This window comes from Condylura cristata, unplaced genomic scaffold, assembly GCF_000260355.1.
Source record: "Condylura cristata isolate star-nosed mole 26May11 unplaced genomic scaffold, ConCri1.0 scaffold00002, whole genome shotgun sequence".
NCBI lineage: Eukaryota > Metazoa > Chordata > Mammalia > Eulipotyphla > Talpidae > Condylura > Condylura cristata.
This window is the reverse complement of record NW_004567103.1, coordinates 81,139,212-81,153,749: the sequence shown is the minus strand read 5'-3', so window position 1 is coordinate 81,153,749 and position 14,538 is coordinate 81,139,212. Positions and strand designations below refer to the sequence as shown.

The following is a 14,538-nucleotide window of genomic DNA, read 5'->3' as shown; positions in this document are numbered from 1 at the left end:
CTCTCGAAACTTTCCCAGCACGTGGGCGCCCCGGACCCTCACCCAGCTGGGCTGCGGGCACCACCGTCGGGCTCGCCTTCCAGGATTCTGGTGTTTGTCCCCTCCCCGCGGTGACACAGGCCCTGCCCTGGTCCCTGCCGCTGCCCTCCTCCGCAATCCAGAGAGGCAACGTTAGTGGCCACGGCCGCCCCCGGCCCTACAGGGGTGCTCCTTCGATGTCCTGACGAGGCGGGGGCGGTGGTGTGGCCTCGGGCGCCACCGGCTGAACTCCGCGGGTGGATGTCACTCCGAGGCTGCAGTGCCCCAGCCGAGCGCGAGCCGCCGGGGCAAGCCGGCGTACTGGTAGAGGCGTGGGCCCTGCGAGCTGGAGTGGCGGGGAGGCGCTGGAGGCCTGGCCGGCTGCTGTCCGCCAGCTCCCGACACGGAGGAACATTTAGGTGATGCAGGGAACCAACCTCCCCGGCAGGCCTCTGCGCTCCAGCGCTTGCGGACCACCAACACCCCCAAATCGGCAGACCTTGGCAAGACAAGTACAGTTCCACTGGAGGCTCAATCACAACCAGCTTTGTGGGAGTGACCTTGGAGAAAATCTTGACACTGGTCACTACCTTCTCACCTTATCTCTTGGGCTGGTTGGAGCTCAGAGGATAGAACTGGGCCAAGCGCCTCCCAGAGCCCAGTAAGTGATGGTTCCTGGGGGGACAGATAAGAGACACTGTCAGTAGAAAGGGAATCCCCAGCCCTATTCAGAACTCCAAGTACACTTCCTCCTTTCAGCCTCCCCTCACGCCCCCCTGTGGGTGTGGAGCTGCAAGACAATGCCAACAAAGTACAGAGATCCCTCTGGGAACAGGCCCAGCTTTTAGCTCTCCCAGACCCCAACCCTCTGTGAAGGTCCCGTGCAGCAGCCCGACTGTCAGGTGGAAGTCGGGTGGGAGGGCAATTCTGGCTTTCCTAGGATAAGGGGGAAGCCAGGACAGCTGAAGTGCTGGCCTTCAGCTAAGGCTTCCACCCACACCAGCTTCCCCACCCCACCCATTCAGAGCTGTTCATGCCAGCCTGCTGCTGCGGTGGTGATCAGCGCTGATCGGCAGCCCCACCTAGGCCCACAAGTCTGGAGGTGGAGCGCCCCCTCCCTCCCAATGGAGGAACAGACCTGAAGGTGCCTGGCCCCTCCCCTGAAGCAAAAATAAAGCTGGTTTGGGTTTATCAAGCGGAAACCAGAAGCAGGGGCCCAGGAGGTTCTCTGAAATGACGACCCTTCAGTCTCTTCTACAGAACCTAATTCCTTGTGGCTCCCAAACACATAGCTTTCTGGACCCACCGCCATGATTTTGCTTCCATCTTCTGCCAAGCACACACATCCGATCCTCTAGCTTTTTCCATCACCACAGCCACCAAACACTTGGCAGACTCATTCTCAGTCTTCAATACCCAGCCCAGTTTATCCTTCTCGGTGAAACCCACCACCACCCTCTTGTGCCCTGAATAATTACTTGCCAGATTTGGTCCTTCCACTCAGTGCCTCCTTAGCCCTGTCTAGCCAGATTGGGAAGATGATGGGGCAAGGAAGGGGATCTGCTGACTGAGTGCTTGATTGACTGAGTGAATAAATGAGAGAAGTCATTAAAACAATGAAGGCTTTGACAGCCCCCACCCCAACACAAGCCTTCACAGTAAGTAGCACTCCTTGCCTGCGAGTTACAACCTTCTTGCTGGGAGTCCCGTCCGGACTGATCAGGGCCAGGGCTGTATGGGGGCTCCATGCCTTTGAGAAGTGCAGCATGCTACTGGTTGACCTAGTGCTGGGGCAAGGCAAGAGTCACAGAGTCCTTGCCGATAGGAGGAGGGAAGAGAAGCTAAGAGGAGGGTCCACATTTTGCTCCCCTGGTGGAGGAGCTCTCAGCCCCACTGCCAGTCATCTGCTGGGAGGGAACTGGGTCAAGCGGTAGTCAGAAACCATCTGCTCGAGAAGCTGGGATTATCCCGCCCTCTGCTGATCCCCCAGCCTGCAGGAGCCAAGGGTGTAAATTGAGTTCTTCCAGATCACCCTGTGCTTTGGGGGGAGCCCCCCATCTCCTACTGCGGGGCAAGGACCTATTCCTGTTGCTTCAAAGCCTCATTTAGCACTGGGTTCAGTTCTTCTGTGCTGGTGACCTCAGCCTTCAGTCACAGCCAAGGATGTGACTGCGCCTGTCAGTTTTGAATACAATAATGCACATCAATACTGTAGCCAACGCCCTACACTGGGCTGCAAGACCAGGCCGCCTCCATACGAAATACTGACTCCTTGTCACCACCAAGAAACTGGGGCCCAAATAGTAAAACAAGAGGAAACCTGGCAGACACAGAACAGAGAAAGTTTCTTCAGGGTAGCTCAGTACACTTACTCTCACAACAGTATTTTGGCTTCTTTGTTTGCATAATCCGTAGCTAAATGTCAATTTGGATATGATGAGAAATGTTCAAGAGGGACAAGGCAAACCTTAAAGATGAGCTTTGGGGCTCATTTGCTAAGAGAATTGAGCACCCAGGAGCAGTTTGGCCCCTGTGGGGTGTGGAGGTGAAAAAAAGTCCTTCACATCAGTGCCTGGGCTGAGAGACGCCTTGGGCAGAATTGGATTCAGAGACTTTTCCACCATGATTTTGGCCTCTGTTGCCAAACATCACCACCATGAACCCTCCCTCTCCTGAACAGCTCACTGTCTGCATGGAAGGAGCTGCATGCCAGACAGGAGGAGATATCTGCTACCCAGCAGCCTAGGACACTGGAGGTGGACAAGCCTGCTGCCAGGTGCAAAGCAGGATCAAGTCAGAAGGGTCCTGATGGACAGGGGACCTAACTGAACTTTGTTAAACCCCAGATATCAGCACAGAACCCCCTTAGGATGCCCCAAGTCCACTTCATGTCATCAGAGTCACAAAGTCCAGTCCTTAATGATAGTGGGCATAGGCACATTTTTTTTTTAAGATTTATTTATTTGTGCATATAGAAAGGGGTACAGTCCAGAGGTGCAGGGGTGGTGAGAGGATTCACCAGAGAGAGAACAGGGAGCAGAACAGGCCAACTGTTGAAGTACACTGCTGAGGGGAGCAGCGGGCAGGTCAGGAGAGGTCTGCTGCACAATGTGGGTCACCTCCCGGGTGGGGATCGAACTCATGTAGAAGTGACTTTAGCTTCATAGTGCTGTGCTTTAATCCGCTGTGCCACCAGGGAGTGCCCGGCACATTATTTTAACAAGACATTCTCCCCAGGGCAGTGAGATGGTGCCCCTTTTGAGGGCCCCAGCGATTGCCCACATTCATTGGCAAGGATGCCTGTCATCCTGGCTACACATGAGATCCCAGGTTAAGACTGTCTGTGCTGCTTATCCATAGCAGCCTGGCACCCAGCACAATGTCTGACCTGTGGTGGCTCACAAGCTGCAGTCGGCTCACCACAAGTGATCTTGGAGGAACTGAGTCGCCCTGTGTGCCTTGGTTAATGAGTGTGGGATTCAAAAGCAGACTGGAGTTCCAAGCAGCCCTCAAGGCAGGCCACCTCATGTCTTCTCCTCTGGCTTCCCATTGGCCTATGCTTGCTGACAGACAGGCACAATACACGTCTTATATGCCCGTGCAAATTCTAAATCAGGCTTTCACACAAAACTGTCTTCTGGGGGCCTCCCTGGTGATGCAGGGGTTAGCAACAGTACTATCAAGCTATCTATCAGCAGCCACTAAAGCAAGAGTTTGATCCCTGGCCAGCCTGGGAGTTGACCCACATGGCTGCTGCCCTCAGCAGTGTGTTTCAGTAGATCTGCTTGTTCTGCTCCCCACTCTGTCTCTGGTGAATCCTCTCAACCTCACATCCCTGGCCTGAACCTCAGTTCTTGTATTTATGAATAAATAAATTTAAAAAAAAAAAAAAAACACCTGTCTTAAGGGGCTTCTCATCTAGTCATCCTCTGTGATGACTCCCTCAGCTCCCAAACACCTAAAATCTATTATCTGCTAGCAAGGACTGTGCTCATCATTTTCTCTGGCCTCATTCTCAGTAAGACCAAGACACTGGGAAAAAGCTAGCATCTTGGGGGAACCCTCCTCCACTTCATGCAGCAAGGGCTGGGGGTGGGGAACTGGAGTTTGTGAGGGAGTAGGATTTAACATGTTTTGAACACTCAGGAAATGTTTCAACAGCAGGCCCCGTAGAGAGGGCTGTCCAAGTTGGTATGTTTTCTAGAAAAATAGAGGCGCTAAATACAGCATTTGGTTAGTGTCCCACTTCAAATTGCTAATCACAAACTATTCCTAGCACAGAATTCCTTCCCATTCATTCAATAATCATGAAGAGCTAGCTGCCAGGGATAAAGCAGTGCACACATTTCAGAGTTCCCTGACCCTTTTCCACCCCACTCCTACAGACACACATGCGCAAGCGCACACACACACAGAGACTGGGGGTAGGGAGGGGGGTGGTGGGGGCAGTGCTTACTGGGAGGCCAGTGTGTAAGGCTCAGGAACTGGGATGATGTCAGGTAGTGGCAGAAAAGACATGGAACAACCTCCTCTGTCAGGAATCTCAGGACATCTTGAGTATTAACGTATAAGGAAGCATTTTCCAGGTGAACTTGAAAGAGGAAAGGTCACCCAGAAGAGTCTTCAGTATGACATGCCGGTGTGCATGAGGATCATAGGTCAGTCCATGGTAGCTAGGCCAACCCCCCGATAAGAGTGCTGGTCAGCCCAGATTGAAGTGGTGGGGCCAGGAGGGCATGTGGCCCCTCATCAAGGCAGGAGGGTATTGGCAGGATCATAGTGGCTGACAAAGCCTGCCCTTTGGGGAGGAGAGGAGGCCCGAGGCTAAGTAGAGGCAGTGATGACAAAAACGTACAAAGGAAGGCAGGATGGGGCTCCTTCCCACTGGACACTGAGCCTGAGCAGCTGGTGGGAGCACTGAGCATACAGTGTTGAGAGTCCTTCCCCACCCCATTCTTACCTCCCTTGGTCATTTTCACAGTTCACAGATATGTCTGCGTGTGGCAAGGATGCAGTCAGATGGTTATTTTACAGCTTGTGACAAAAGAAAAGTGAAGTGTTTCTGAAGTTGCTTTTCCCTGAGTCTCCACAAACCCAACTAATCCACGTGGCAGCACAGGTCCAAGTATCAAGTCTCCCCTAACCCCAAACAGTAGTCCTCAGTCTCCAGCAGCTGTTCCTGAATAGCAGGGCTCACCTTGCTATCTGTGCTCAGGAAGATGACAGAGACCATTCTGAAACACCAAAAAGAATGCACCAGGGCCCTCCCTGGTGGCACAGCGGGTTAAAGCACAGCACAGCACTGAGAGGCTAAGGCCACTTCAGCATGAGTTCGATCCCCACCTGCCCCAGAGGTGACCCACATGGCATGACAGACCTCTCCTGACCTGCCCACCGTTCCCCTCAGCAATGTACTTCAATGATCTGCCTGTTCTGCTCCCCACTTCTGTCTCTGGTGAATCCTCTCACCACCCCTGCACCTCTGGCCTATACCCCAGTTCTATATGCACAAATAAATACATCTTTAAAAAAAAATAGAAAAGAATGCACTGTGTCCCAAGATTGCATTCTTGAATTCTATTATGTGACAGGGGCAACACAGGAAATTGTAAAAACAAGGAAATTACTCAAGAAATAGGCAACACATCCTTTCTGTTTTTTAAACAAAATGAATGAATGTGTTAATTTAATTTTGTATATAAAAGCTGTGGACCCCTCTCACCGCCCCTGCAGCTTTGGCGTGTACCCCAGTTCTGTATGCATAAATAAGTAAATCTTTATAAAAGAGGCTGAGGACCCCTATTCCCGCACTCCACACACTTGTGCAACCCTATTCATATAAATCAGTACCTGTGAGGCTCCCACCCTAAGACAGCTCGAAAACAGAAAACCATGATAATGTCAGGCTTCTCGCAAGTTCTTCCTTCCTTACATAAGACTCTAATTGAATTTTCGCAGTCAGTAAAACGGTCTGTCTTGCCATTGAAGGGAACGCTGCAGGGGAACCACTGTGGTTGTAGAAGAAGAAAAAGCCCAGGGCCATTACCAGCTTAATCTCCCCCACAGCCCAGGCCTATTGATTGGCTCATAAAGCTGGTTAATTTCAAGTCCTCTCAATTTTCAGCCCTTTCCGGGCTGGGCCGCACCCTCCCTCACACTGCTCTCCCCTCTCTTCCCTCTGCTTCCCCACCCTAGGCCCCAGCCCAGGGAGAGTCAGGTGCTAATCCCAGAAAGGAGGCATTTCTCACACACCTCCTTGGGCCCAGCCATTCAGCTCTTTCAGCACGGTCCCTTTCCCATACCTTAGATGATGGCTTGAAATGCGAGAGAGAAAAAGATGAATGAAAAGGGGAAGGATCAGATTTTTGCTTGATGGATAAATGTATTTATATCTAATTAGGAGACCCCACTGTGAAGGGGCAAAGTGTTTTAGTACTGGCCGATTGAAGGACAAATGCGTATTGTGCGCTGGCTCTCTAAGTTGATAAAAGATTCCCAGAGTCAGTCTGTGTTAGCACAGCAATAGAACCCTGAGCAGAGGCCAGGCTAACAGGCCTATCCTGGGGCTCCCCCTGCCAGCAAGACCTATCTGCCCTGGTTTCTATGTGCTAGCTGGTCTTAAACCAGGGCTTGGAACATTTGGCCTTCTACAACCTCTCCCAACAAAGAAGAAAAAGAAAGCTATAAAGGGAGATCAGGAATAAGCTTTAAAGATGCAAAAATACCTAATGTTAAACTTCATTTGACCTTCATACCCCTTAGAGTGTCTAATGATTAGCATAGCCCCACAACTTCCCACTGATTCAGCCATCGCACAGAGCAAAGAACTTAATTAAAAATAAAAAGGAGAAGCTGCCAATTCCTTGGCTTCCATCAGGGGCACAGGTACTAAAACATTCATCGGCTGGCGTTCACTATCACTAATCAAAAGAAGCTAAGAATATGCATTATTATAAAATCCCTGTATGACACACTCTTTGTATCTGTAAATAATGAGGTCAAACTGTTATTTACTAGAGCTCAGCTAGCCAAGATTTCTTTATGAATTAAATACATACACACTGACATCTCACTTATTTTGCACAGTGTGGATAACTAACCGCCTCTGGCCCCAAGGGCATCTTCTGGGCTCAGGGCCCTTCAGCATCATCTCCAGTGCTTCTTGACGCCTCCATCTATCATTCAAAAGCATTTTCTTAGGCATTGTACATTTGTGCAGAGGATCTAGGAGAAACAGAATTCTACCCTGCCTCTACCTTAGTCAGCGGGTGGGCCAGACCTGCAGCCGCTAGCCCTGGGCCTTGTGAAAGGCAGTGTTAGGGGCAGATGAGGGGAAAGCCTGGTCCTGTGGGCTTTGCAGGGTTTGCAGGGAATGGAAGCAAGAGAGGAACTTGGAGGAGAGCTTATTGGGGTAGGCCCTGGCATTTGAAATGACCCTGGAAGAGGTAGGAAAGAGCCAGTCAAGGTCAGAGTTGGGGAGGGGTATCTGGAAGGGCCTTCCAGAATGATGGACTCCTCACCCATTCAGGATGGCAGAACAGAAAGACCGGAGCGGGGTTATGCTGGCTTCACAGGGCCACACCCACCCTCAGCTGTTATTAGAGAAGACAATCTCAGGGGTTTAACTCAACATTGTCTCAAGGATTCTGTTATATGTAGTCCAACCTAATGTGAACTATTCAAGGCAACTTTCCTCAAGATGGGGTGACCACCCAGCTAGCGAGCAACAAGGAAGAAGAAAGGAGGGGGGAATGGCGCTGGTCAGGGTGGTGTCACCAGCAGGGTAGACACAGTGGTTTCTGAGTGAATAAACTGGATGGGGGTTGGGGCAGAGAAAGCAGGAAGACATTGAGGATGAGAAAGGGCACCATTTTGCCTCCTTCCTCAGGCCAATGGGGACCCTCAACTGCAAAGTCAGGGGCATCTCTGGAGCTGGGAAGCCTCTGAAAGTGGGAGCCCAAGGATGACTGACTCCCAGGAATCGAGGCCTAAGTGCAAGACAGTGGACCGGTCCCTGGCATAAGAACTGCCCGGGGCACCGTAAACTGAAATTGCAGCCTTGTGGGGGAGTTGTGTATGTGATGGTGGTGAGCCTGAGAAGGTTGATGTGAAACTGAATTCAAAGCCTGGATTGTGTGTGTGTGCGTGCATGTGGGGGTGGGGGGCAGCATAGGTAATGTATGTGGAGTATTTGGGGGTATAGGTGTTGGGGTGAGTGTGCTGAAGTATGCATTCAAAATATGTTGGAGATTTATGTATTGGGGTGTGTGTATTGGGGTGTATGTATGTGTGTTGAGGGGTGTGTGAGTATGTTGAGGTGTGTGTGACTAAGGCACCAAAATATAGTAACAACGTGATCAGGACACTTTTGCCAATAAGATAAAGAAGAAAGGAAAAAAATAGCAAGACCCCTTTTGCCCTGTAAAAATGTGCTGCTGACCTCGGGGAAGGCTTAAAAGGCAGAATTCACAGGAGGTTGCACTGGATGAGGAAGAGAAGGGAGAAGAAAGAATCAAGAATGGCAGGTGTCTGGCATGGAGCCATGCCTCCCTCGGGGCATGTCGGACATTAGAAACAGGTCCTTAGCATTCACAGCATGGCCACCACCCCACCCACTGGACCTGTTGGGCTGGAAAGCTCTGGGCTTGTCCAGACACACTTGCTTTCCTGCCTCCCCACGGGCACAGAAAGAAAACGTTCCCCAAATTCCCCTGGAATGACTTCCCCAAAAACTCAGGACTGTGTGGTCTGCAGATTGAGTCTGGATGGGAAGAGGGAGGCAGTCACTTCTCCACTAGAGAGGAAGCTGTGGAGAAGCCAGAGTGACATTCCCAGAACTGCCCGAGAATGCATGGCCCGGGAAAGCGGGGATGGTGTGGACAGTTTGCCTCTGGATTGACTGTTCAAGAGTTGGAGATCATTTCCTTACACAGGAACCCTCCCCAGCCTGCCCTAGGGGTCCCAGATGTGCTACTCTTGGAGACAAAGTCCTGACAGCCAAACCAGCCACAAGTGTGTACAAACTATATATTGGAGTTCCTTGTACATTCCAGTAGAAAGGCTCATGCTCAACTAAAACGTAGTGAACTTTTCTATGACCTCAGTCCTGTCATGCTATCCGTACCTTCCAGTGACTCTTCGCTGTCAAAGGAAAAGTTAAAGTCTTTCCTGATGCCTACAGGGCACCAGGACCCCTCTCCAGTCCTCACTGAACAATGCCCTCCTCATATCTGGCACCCATGCCGGCCCCAGTCACCAAGACCTACTCCCAGTGACCTAACAGTGTATCTGAAGGATAGCCAACTGTCCTGGCTTCCTTGGGATGCAGGAGTTTTCCAGGACATGGGACTCTCCGTAGTGAAACTGGAACAATGGCAGACTAACCAGGACAGTTGGTCATGCTGCGTTCCTCACCCATTTATATCTCTCCTTTATATCTCTGCCAGTAGCCCAGCCTACAGCTCCCTTTCCCTGAATCTTGTCTGCCAATGAAGCGCTTTACTCTATCCAAGCTTGGTTCATTCACCACTGCCCCAAGAAGCTTCTTCTTCTAATCAGCTCTTGCCACCGTTAAACCTGGAGAACCTACTCATGTGTCCTCTGTGTACACAGCACTTCAGTACTTTATTGTCTGAATGAGCTAAATGATCTGTCTTGCTGATAGACTTTGGTTGCTGGAGGACAAAAAAAAAAAAAAATGCTATTTTCATGTACTTTGACTCTTCGACTGTCACCGAGTCCAGCAGTCAGGGATGAGCCACAGGGGTTACTCAACTATTTTCAAATACGTGGGCATGCTGTGATGGGTGATGACACCTACAGCAAATTTCTTTCAAAAATTCTGAAGTCACCTTACTCCTATGAGTGACTTAGGAAATGCTTAGCGAGTACCTATCCTATTGCAGATCCAGAAGATTTAGTAATAATAGATTGTCCTCATAGAATTTGTAATCCAAGGTTGAAATGGGCAATAAACATTTTTTAAAGTAATTTCATACAGTAAGAAATGCCTTACGTGGCCCTCCCTGGTGGCGCAGCGGGTTAAAACACAGCACTGAGAAGCTAACGTCACTTCCGCATGAGTTCGATTCCCGCCCGCCCCGGAGGTGACCACATGGCGTGGCAGACCTCTCCTAACCCTCCCGCTGCTCCCCTCAGCAGTGTACTTCGTCAATCAGCCTGTTCTGCTCCCTACTCTGTCTCTGGTGAAGCCTCTCACCGCCCCTGAGCCTCTGGCCTGTACCCCAGTTCTGTATGCACAGATAAATAAATCTTTAAAAAAAAAAAAAGAAAGAAAGAAAAGAAAAAAGAAATGCAATGCCTTACCATTCTTGATAGGATGTTAGTGGAAAGTGGACCAATCAAGGGACTATATAAGTCAGGAACGTCTCTGAGGAGGTGACCACGGATCTGGCAGGTTCCAAGGCAGTACAGAGCTTAGACTGTTCAAGAACAAAAGTCAATGTGATTGAAACATGGTCAAACCAAAGAAGAAGGGGTAAAAGAAGTAGAAATAGAGGCTTATAACTTTTACGTCTTAGGGTTAGATATGTTCTGAAAGAGTGACCAACAGAAGATATTTCTAGTCTAGAAAAAGCTCAGAATTATGAATCCCAAACCTATTGTGTTAGCTGCATCACTATCAGGGATGCACACCCCTTTTATCTTTGTGTCATGAAGTTTGGACCATAACCGCAAAATGGTTGCTGGAGCACCATCCACCAAATCACCTCTCAAGCAATGACAAGAAGGATAGTGGAAGCATAGTATCTACATCTTCTTACCTGAGCCAGTTCCGCTGAAAGGGTAATCCCCAAACCCCACTCAGCAACTCATTGGCCACCACCAGATATAAATGAGCCTGGGATATATACACACTTAGCTGGGTACCACACTATTCCAAGGAAGGCAAGTAAATAAGAAAGTAAATAATACAGAATAAATATTGGGTGGCATAAAAATTTTGACAAGGAGCCTGGGTTTTGTTCGAAGTGCAACAGGAAAGTTTAGTGAGTTCATCAAGCACTACTGTGAGATCAAGCCTTGAGATTTATGCCAGGAGAAGATCCTTCTGGCAGCCAGTGAGGCATGATCTGGGGAGACAGGAAGAAGCAGGGAGATGAGCGCTGCATTTCTGTGATTGTCTGAGTGAAAGATGATGGCAGTTGAGCTGGTGTTTCAACCGTGGAGGCAGTGAGATCTGTTTGGGGGGGGCTAGTGAAAAGTTCCTCTCCCCCCCCCCCATTTCTTCCATGCCCATAAATGGCACTACATCATGGTTGCTCAACCTTCAAATCTGGGATCCATCTTCTTAATTCTCTCCTTCTTTCACTCCCCAATCCATCAGCAAATCCTGTCAGCACTGGGCTACTGATATTGGAAATCCCAGTAGGCACTAGAGAGAGCTGCTGGAGAGGTGGTTGGAGTATATTTCAAGACAGAGGTCAAACCAATTTAGGAGCTGCCAACATATAGTCAGCACTGAAAACCAGAAGGAGATGAGTTCACCCAGCAAGAGGGTGTTGATAGAGAAGAGAAGGGGGCCAAGGATGAGCCCCAGGGCAACCGAACCTTGAAAAGTGGGAGAACCAGCAAAGGAAGAGAAAAACTGGACCAGTGTAGAGGGCAGAGAGGGGGCAGGGGCCAAGAGCCAAGGCCAGGAAGTAAGAGCAGAGACTTCATCCTGTGACTTGGCGACATGGAAGTTCTTAGCACCCTTAACTGGATCTGATTGATATCTTGATAGTGTGACGGGAAGGAAGACCTTGGAAGAAGAGTTGATGACCAGTGCCAGCTGGAAAACGAGTCCCAACAGAGTCACTGTGGAGGACAGCAGCAAAATGGAGCAAAGTTAGGGGGGGACAGGAGGCTAGCAGGCCCTCAGCAATGACCCGACGGTGTCAGTGCCGGGGTAAAGAACTCAGGCTGGGTCCCCTAGTGGAGAGATGACCAAGTGTGGTAATACTGAACCCCCCACTGGATTTCCCTGGGCTTCCATCACCCTGTCCCGCTGCCTGCGCTGATCCTTTCCCCTGGATTTTGGAGGAAGAAAGGGGAGCTGCCGAGATGATCGGATCAGGATTTTATTTTGTCTTAAGTTACTTACAGAAATTCTCAAACACAGGAAAGAACAGAGAGGAAACAAACATGCCCCCCTGTGCAGCAACTGGTAGGGGAGGAAAATGGCCCTTGGCCCGAGAATTAGTGTTACTGACTGCCTACCTCAAAGCTTTCAAACTGCAGGCTGCCGAACAGAAGCGGGCCACGAGTCCAACTGCGTGGATTATTTTGTAATGCAATAATCCTTGTTTCAGTGACATCTATGTTCATTTAGTTATCAGCTTGTGTGTTCGAAGTCACTAAGTCCAGCAGATTTGTTATGTTGAGTTTAAAGTCAAAAGGGGTGGGGGTGTCAACGTTACTGATCTCTAGGACCTCTTCTCCCCTTGCCACCCGGCAAACTCTCCACGGAGCTGCCTGGGCAACAGTCACCATCACTGTCTGGAGCAGTTGCTTAGCTCTGGCGGGAACCTTGTGTCATGGATGGACGTGTTACAGGAGTGGTACATCCAGCTTGTGGTTACTTGATCTATAGCTGTTTGGGATTATGCTGAATGCAGTTGAACACCACGTGCAATCTATGGAAGGTGCCGCCTCCCCAACCCCCACCCCCAGGCCTCCATCTGTGGAGTGGAGCCCAGGGACTCTGAAGGCAGCCCCACCCAGATCTGTTGGGTAGACAGCGTTGTGGTCTTGTAACAGGTACAGGTTTCATGGACTCCGCCCCCACTCCAGATGCTGGAGCTCCAAATCCATCAGTACCAAGGAGAAGCATGACAGGACGTGAGGGCGGAGCTGAGTAGCCAGGTTGGGATAAAACCGGACATGTGGGCTCTGGGGGGACCTGGTGGTTCGCAGCTGATCGTTTTGGCGCTCAATCGGTTTTCAGCGTGCCGGTGGAGTCCAAGTCAGCAGAACTGGTAGGACATCCTAGTTAACCTGTGTTTCTCTCCCTCTTTCCCTGGGTTATTCCTTTACCTTTCTCCTTATAAATAAACCCATTATTTAACCTTTTGAGTGTGTCCATAATACGATTGAATCGTAAGCGCACGGGTGAAGACCCACAGACAGGCAACCCAATTCACATTGGGGTGCCCTGTAACAGTCTCAACCTGGCTGCACATGGGACATCACTGTCAATGCCCCGCCCTGGTCAAAAGATCCTGATGGTATTAGGATGGCATGCTGCCCAGGTCCTGGGAGACGTTAGAGCTTTCTTGATGATTCTAAGGTAGGGCCAGGCCTGAGAACCACTGGCCTAGAAGGTGGCATGTTGATAACACCCACTGACCTAGGGTGCTAGATCTCCTCAAGAGCCGCACCACTGACCATCTGCAGGACACATGGGCTTGTGACTCCATGTCTGAGGCTGCAACCTCCCTTGGGTGTGGCCAAAGACAGTACCAGGTCCATCAACTCACAGCAAGGCCCCAAGGGGTCATTGTTGGTTCTATTGTTCAGTCCTCTCTGTCTCTTGTCCCAGAGACCCAAAGCATTCATTTGCTTAAAGCACCCCAAGTAGCATGTCTGAATCTGCACAAGGCTCAGCAGGAAGTCAGTTCCCCTTCAAATGAGCTTCTCTGTCTTGACTGAACACAAGGTGCATTTACAAACAATCCCTCCCTGTAGGCAGTATATGTTCTTTAAGAGTCTGCCCCTCCCCAGCCTACACTGTCTGTCCTTCAGGTGCCTGGCCTCTGTTAGAGAGGAAAAGGGGCTATCCAAAAATCGCTGGAGTGGGGATTTTATTTTATTTTATTTTATTTTATTTTATTTTATTTTATTTTAACCTGTTGATAGACATTTCCAAGAGCACACAGAATAGAGGGCACTGCAGAAACCCCATGTACCCCCTCAGCTGACTCATGTGGACCATGTCTGTTCCCACAGGAAGGACGCTGCCTCCACACATGATCGCCATTTTCTCCTCTGTGTGTCCTGCTAGGCTGGGTCCAGAAGGAAACAAGCAGAAGCCCAGTCAGCCCTCCGGGATGCTGAGAGCTCTTAGCCAGAGAACTGTGCATTAACGAGACATGTAGAACCTCACCTGCAACAACTTTTTTCAGAAGAATTGAACTTGTCAGGAATGGTGCCAGATCTCAGTCTGTCTTTAGAGAAGCTTCTGGTGGAATTCCCAAGTCTTTACTGACTTGGAGTTTGTTTACCTACTCAGCACCCTGCTGACCAATATTACACCAGCCAAGCACCTCAGAAAACAAATAAAATGCCTCCAAGACCCATCAGTCCTAGGGTCACCACCTCTGTGGTGAAATGAGATCTACGTCTGAAGTGTATTTGTTTGGGGAGGGGAGACAGGGATGGTAAAATGGTTCATTTCCACTTGAGTGGCTTCGTCTAGGTTTTGCTCAACCCCAGGCTAACGGCTAAACTATCTGAACTCCAAACCAAAATAAATACACCTCTGAAGTTAAACAATGGTATTACATCAAGGCTGATGTA

The 14,538-nt window shown here is 49.9% G+C and overlaps 1 protein-coding gene across 1 annotated transcript in view; it reads right to left on the bottom strand.

The window, feature by feature from the left end:
- Positions 1-5,251, bottom strand: part of INHBB (inhibin, beta B) — a 10,660-nt gene extending 5,409 nt beyond the window's left edge. Inside the window, exon 1 of the mRNA XM_004674896.2 lies at positions 5,216-5,251. Coding sequence (XP_004674953.1) covers positions 5,216-5,251 — 36 coding nt within the window. The remainder of the gene's footprint in view (positions 1-5,215) is intronic.
- Positions 5,252-14,538: the final 9,287 nt, after the last annotated feature.